Source organism: Candoia aspera, chromosome 4, assembly GCF_035149785.1.
Source record: "Candoia aspera isolate rCanAsp1 chromosome 4, rCanAsp1.hap2, whole genome shotgun sequence".
NCBI classification, from domain to species: domain Eukaryota; kingdom Metazoa; phylum Chordata; class Lepidosauria; order Squamata; family Boidae; genus Candoia; species Candoia aspera.
In genome coordinates this window covers 108,515,251-108,522,184 of record NC_086156.1, presented here as the reverse complement: position 1 = coordinate 108,522,184, position 6,934 = coordinate 108,515,251, and the positions used below count along the sequence as shown (strand labels likewise).

Below are 6,934 nucleotides of genomic sequence, written 5' to 3'. Positions count from 1 at the left end.
TGCACAGGGGAGGAGAAGCTAGAGACCCTCCCTTCCTCCGTTTTTGAAATGGACATGACTGGCCACAGCTATAGCATCTACAATGCAGTCTATATTGTGGCACAGGCATTGCACGTTGCTCATTCAATGACCTTCAAACATAGAGCAAGAACAGGCAAAGTGAGACTTACTGAACTTCTCAGTCATCACCCATGGAAGGTAATGTCTCAGGGACATAAAGAAGTGTGAAGTGTATAGATGTGTCTCTACCTCATCTAAAGGTCAAATTCAATGTTTAGTTCCATATCATTTTGCTTTTGGACATACTGCATTTCTCCTCCAATAAATAAGATTTTTTAAAAGTGATAAGTTCAAGGAAACAGCAGAATGCCTTTCCTGATGCTCCAGACACAAGGATTCACAATCTTTACTGAGTGCCTTTACTAATCTGATTTCCTTCTCTCCATTTATGTTAATATATCTGATGCACAGGAAGCACTATTCCAGCACTGTAATTCAGGAAACAGCCTGATATTTTCTACTGCATCTATTTCTTTTTTTTTCTTTTTTAGTTATTTATTTCATTTATTTATTATTAAATTTATAAAACACCCATCTCAGTATAAAAGTGACTCTTGGTGGCTTACAGATTTTTTTTTTCAGAATGCTTATCTTTTTTTTCCTTCTGATTTTAATTATTCAATTGCATTTTTCCTTTAAATTTAATTTTAGTGGTGACATCATTATTATCTTCACCATCAACATAATCAAAAATATGCCTAGAAACACTGAAAGAGATAGTTATTATTGTTTTTTTCCCCTTTTATGGAGGATGTGGAGATTTTCAGAATTGATCAAATGACAACATGCAAGAACCATATAGTGAACCAGTTCAATTTCTTGTCTCCCCTTTTATCTGTAACATTTAAAAGCTATAAAAGCACTGCTTTCTGCAAGACTTTGACTCTTTTAGCTAATTAGTTCTGCATATTGCTAGAGAAGGTAAGTATTCCGTCTTCCTACTTCTAACTGCAGAAGAGACTGGAAATTAATATATGGCTTAAATTGCTTTATCAGATTGGGTTAACCATCTCCCTTCTGCAAGAGGAAGGGATGGTGCAAGGTGTGTCCATCACGGTGCATATAACTATTGTATAATTCCCAGATAAAGTGAATTAAGGGGTTTAACTTAAATTTATCTGGTAATCTCTCATGGCTAACAGACTTCTATTTTCAGATCCTCCTCTCTCTCTGGATATCTACCAGTTCTCCTTCTATCTGTCCATCTGTCTGTCTGTCTGTCTGTCTGTCTTAATCTTTGGAATTTATATTGGATAGACTTGAAAACGTTCCAGGCTGTCTTCCTCCCTGCCTTCTCCTCTTTGGTGAACCTCTATCATGGAGGAACATCAACAGTCTGAAACTGCCTAGAGTGAACTTTCCTTCTTAGCCATCTTCTCTGTTTTAACCACTCTCTTCCTTTAAACTCTGTAGACCGTGTAAACTTCCTTCCTCCCCCAACTCCAAATGGAATACTCTCACTCTCTGCAAAAAGGAAAAAAAAAAAAATCATTTATTCTAATCCTTTCCCAGACTCGGATTACCAGATTCAAGTATGTTTCTATGCTTTGGGAACTCGATATAAGCTACATAAAACAGTTTATTTCCAATATGCCTGAAGTGGAGATAGGTCTTCAGCATTTTATAGATCCTCATTATTTTTTTCTTTCTTCCCTTCATTCTTTAGGCTTGGTTTGTATCTGTGTATGTGTTTGTTGTGTGTTTTGTTTTTGTGTATTTTTAGCTCAATGAAGTTATAAGAACAATGTCATTCAATAATACGGCAGGTGAAGCAATATCTTTCAACCAAAATGGGGAACTAGATGCTGGATTTGAAGTCATCAATTGGGTCACATTCCCAAACAAGTCCTTTCTGAAAGTCAAAGTGGGTGGAATAGGGTCTGTGACTTCCCAAGAGGACATGTTGAGCATCTACGAGGAAGCCATCATCTGGCCAAGCAGGTTTAACCAGGTAGATGGAAACACATGTTTGGACAATCCAGGATCATGTTACCAGTGTTTACCTGAATAGATGTCAGTTCTGGAATAGTTTTAGTGATTTTTCTTCTTTTCTCATGTCTTCAGTACTAAAAGATGTGCCACAGAAACCTTTCATTGATTATAGCTTTTATATAGTCATACAGTGTCGAAAAAGGGAACAAACACTTTGTAACCTATATGGATCCAAAATATAGGATAAATACTTCTTCCAATTGCATGAAGACCTTTACATGATATAATCCATTACATTATACAATCATATATCATCTTAAATCACAGCAGAGGTCAGCATCTAAGTGACCTTGGATGGTGGTGAAACAAGCCATGCCAAGTGGTGTTCAGACTCGTAGAAAATACCAAGGCTGTAGGAAGGTGAAAAAAGGTCCACAAAGAAGACAGAGGGAAACTACCTCCATTCCATTGTCAATAAAACTACATGGACATATTCATGTGCTCTCCAGCATATAAGCTTGACTCCAGAAGGTTTTTTCCCTAGCATCATTTAAAATACTTGTCAATAGATATGAGGGTTAGCTCTGTACATCTCAAAGTATTTTCCTCCCCTGGCCTCTTCACTGACATCACTCACAAGACCTCTCACCAAACACGATACCAAGTGGGAGCCTAAACAGAGAATACCTACTACAACACAGTCTTGGGGGGGAGGCAGGGGGGGAACCAAATAAACAATAACAACCAACCCCCCCACACACACACACACCAAGCATTCTTTCTTTCTTTTTTAATGAATAGGTCCGGCCACTTTCTCAGTGTAACAATTACTGCCATTTGGGTTCCACCAAGACGAAAATAGAAGGGAAGCCATTTTGCTGTTATGATTGTCTTCGCTGTCCAGAAGGGAAGATTTCCAATCTGATAGGTGAGTGGTGAAAGATGAGTATTGCAGAATCTGAAGATATAGTGATGTCAGGTGGTGTAGATATTCATTTCTATGCGGCCAAATATGTTTCCCAGTTGATAGTTGCAATGTAAGGCTACTGTCTGCAGAACATAACACTACTCTCTCACATTCTGAAAAGAGGTCTAATTATTTTTATTTAGTTATTTATTTATTTATTTTCTCAGGATGGCTCACATAATGGCAATGGTGGGATGCTGAGTTATTTGAGATTCAGGCTATGCAGAAACTAAATCTTTTACCAGTGCTTCAGAATGCACTTGAGACCCAAGCTAGGCCCCCCTGCTATGTTTTCAAGCTGTCAGGTCATCCCTGGAAAAGACAGTGCTTTAAGATGATGCAGAGAGGATATAATTTTGGGCTTCTGCACACCCAAAGCCACCTCTGTACATCAATCCTTATGCTCTGCACTGCCATATTTGATATTTCTAAATTGAATTATGTAAAGTGATTGATGATACAAATAATAAAAATAATACAGTTGAACATCAATATTTCTCTGCTCTTATTGCATCTGCAGAATGCTGCCCGACAGCCCTGTTTAAGATCACTCAATCAATTCTGGGGAAGGTGGGTCCCTACGAGGCCATGAAGAGGAGTTTTATGGGCATGTGGAGGATAAAATTGCTCGGATTCATTCTAATTTTGATGCCGAGCGTAAGGCATGACATCTGGAGATGCCTGGGGAACATAGTTACTTGTCCCATTCCCAGAATAGGCCTGAGGAAGTATACAGGGTTTTCCAGTCTGTAAATGCCACCACTTGTCAATTACATCCCTGTCCCTCCTGGCTGGCAAAGGCAGCTCAGGAGGTGACATGTGGGTGGGTCCAGGCGATGGTGAATTCATCCTTGGAGGAGGGAGTGGAATTCTCTTACAGACGGGGTCTGTAACATGCCCTCTCTGCATGACTGGGTCAAGCGGGTCAATGTTAGGGAGGTGAGGCGGTCCCTCAGGTAACCTGGCCCCATGACCTGTAGGGCTTTAAAGGTGATAACTAACACCTTGAATTACACCTGGAAGCAGACTGCTATCCAATGCAGCTCACGATATAATGGTGTAACGTTCCAATCTAGGGCACCATGAATTGCCTGTGTTGCCGCATTTTGGACCAACTGTAGCTTCTGGATACTTTTCAGGGGTAGCCCCATGTAGAGCACACTGCAGTAGTCTATATGGGAGATGATCAGGGCACAAGTAACCATGCTAAGGGCCTCCCAATCCAGGAAAGGGCATAACTGGTGCACAACATGACATTGCAAAAAGCCCCCCCTGGCTATTGCTGCCACGTGTTATTCAAGCAGGAGTTGTGAGTCCAGCAGGACCACCAGATTTTGCACTTGGTCTTTCTGGGGCAGTGTAACCTCATCCAGAACCAAAGATGACAAAGTCCAAGATATGGAAGAGCCATTAACCCACAGCCACTCTGTCTTACCAGGGTTCAGTTGAAGCCTGTTGTTCCCCATCCAGACCCCCAAAGTCCCCGGTCAATGGGAAGGGACAGTCACAGCATCACTTATTTCACCAGGGATGAAGATGTACTGTATAATTGAATATCATCAGTATATTGATGATACTTCATCACGTGATCTCACCCAGTGGTTTCATATAGATGTTAAAAAGGACAGGAAAGAGGACCAAGCCCTATGGCACCCCACAAAGGAGTTGCTGTAGGCCAGATCACTCACTCCCTATCAACACAAATTGGGACCAGTCCTGGACGAAGGAGGCGAACCAGCACAGAACTATGCCACCCACCCCCAAATCCCGGAGCTGCCCTGAAAGGATACCATGGTTGATGGTATTGGAAGTCGCTGAGAGGTCAAGAAGAGCCAGGATGGATGCACTGCCTCCATCCCACTCCCACCAGAGGCCATCCATAAGTGTGACCAATGCTGTTTTGCTTCCCTATCCAGGCCTGAAACCTGACTGAAAGGGCTCTAGATAATTCGTTTCATCCAGGACCCTCTGGAGCTGCAATGCCACCACTTTCTTAACCATGTTCCCCAAAACGGGGAGGTGGGAGACGGGATAAAAGTTGTCCGAAGAGTAGGGTCCAGCAATGGTTTCCTGAGGAGGGGGTGCACCAGCGCTTCCTTCAAGGTCATTGGAAACACCCGGTCTTAAGGATTTGTTTATCATAGCATGGACCCAAAAACATGTCACCTCCGCGCTGCATTCACTAGCCAGAAGGGACATGGATCTAATTGAAAGTTGGTGGCGTTTACAGTCTGGAAGATCCTGTCCATTTCCTTGGGCCCAACAGGATCAAATGGCTCCCAGATAACGGTATGTATATACATACATGCACACAAGTCTATGTGTGTGTGTGTGTGTGTGTGTAATGTGATGGAGAGAACAAGCATGTACATTGAATATTTTTGTCATCCCCTCTCCATTGTAGAAATGAGAAGAATCTATTAGGAAATACTTCATTAATGTAGCTAATAACTGGGAACCATATTTGACTGATTATCTCTTGAAAATCTATCCTTTTTTCCACACCTTATGACATTGCTATGTTCCATTGTGATTTTGTTGAGTTCAAAATCAGTGCAACCATCTTCCTAACCTGAATCTTTTTCCTAGATATGGATTACTGCTTTTCATGTCCAGAAGATCAATATGCAAACAAGGATCAGAATTCATGCCTTCCAAAAGTTGTAACATTCCTGACTTATGTGGAAACGTTGGGGACTCTCTTGGCCATTTCTTCTCTCTTCTCCACTTTTATCCTTTTGTTGGTTCTGGGCATCTTCATTAAGTACCAGGACACTCCCATTGTCAAGGCCAACAACCGAAACCTCACCTACATCCTACTCATTTCGCTCCTGCTTTCATTCCTTTGTGCTTTACTATTTATTGGCAAACCCAATAAAAAAACTTGTCTCCTCCGACAAAGTGCTTTTGCCATAATATTTACTGTAGCTGTATCATGTGTGTTAGCAAAAACCATCACTGTGATTTTAGCTTTCATGGCCACCAAACCAAAGTCTGCAATGAGGAAATGGATGGGGAAGAGATTGGCTATTTCCATCGTCCTTTTCTGCTCCTTCATTCAAGTCATTCTTTGTACCGTCTGGCTGTTGACCTTTCCTCCGTTCCCTGAATTCAACATGCACCTAATGGCAGAAGAAATTGTTCTGGAATGTAATGAAGGCTCCTTTGTCATGTTCTACTGTGTCCTGGGCTTTATGGGCCTCCTAGCCCTTGTCAGCTTCACTGTAGCATTCTTTGCCCGGAAACTACCGGACACTTTCAATGAAGCCAAATTTATCACCTTCAGCATGTTGATCTTTTGCAGTGTTTGGCTCTCCTTTGTTCCTAGCTATCTGACCACAGGGGGCAAACATATGGTGGCTGTGGAGATCTTCTCGATCGTAACGTCCAGTGGGGGGCTCCTTGTATGCATCTTTTTCCCTAAATGCTATATCATTATACTGAGGCCTGAACTGAATAGCAAGCAGCAACTAAGACAAAGGAGAAGCTGAAAGATCTGGAATTGTATTGCCTTCTTTTAATTTAGCCATGCAAAAGCAATAAGACCTCAAACTGAAGATCTATAACCCACTGCAACTGCAATTTTAGTAGTTGGAAAGCTGTTTCTGTTTTTAATGTTTTAATGTTTTAATGTTATGTCCCACCATATAATCATATGTCCCACATATAGTTTTATAGATATTTGTAATAAAGTATGTTTAATAAATAAAAATAAATAAATATTGACTAGAAACAGTGAATCAAATCTAATATACTAGCTGCCAAGGTGGGGACTATTTTATCTCTCTCATCAAATTAATGTATAGAACAGGTTTCTAAAAACCATCTGTTCTAGTCAGTATGTTTGAATGGAATACCAAGATAGATACATAGGACTAGAATATTGATGGGAGAAGATTATGGTATACATTATGCTAAATATATAATAAATATTGAATTATAGTCAGGTGTATGGATTACATGCTAAGGATAGAC

At 40.8% G+C, this 6,934-nt stretch overlaps 1 protein-coding gene across 1 annotated transcript; it reads left to right on the top strand.

The window, feature by feature from the left end:
- The first annotated feature begins 1,960 nt into the window (after positions 1-1,960).
- Positions 1,961-6,450, top strand: LOC134496986 (vomeronasal type-2 receptor 26-like). Its single transcript, XM_063302702.1, has 3 exons — positions 1,961-2,011; positions 2,794-2,920; positions 5,549-6,450. Exons 1-3 carry the CDS (start codon positions 1,961-1,963, stop codon positions 6,448-6,450), a joined length of 1,080 nt encoding a protein of 359 aa, XP_063158772.1.
- Positions 6,451-6,934: the final 484 nt, after the last annotated feature.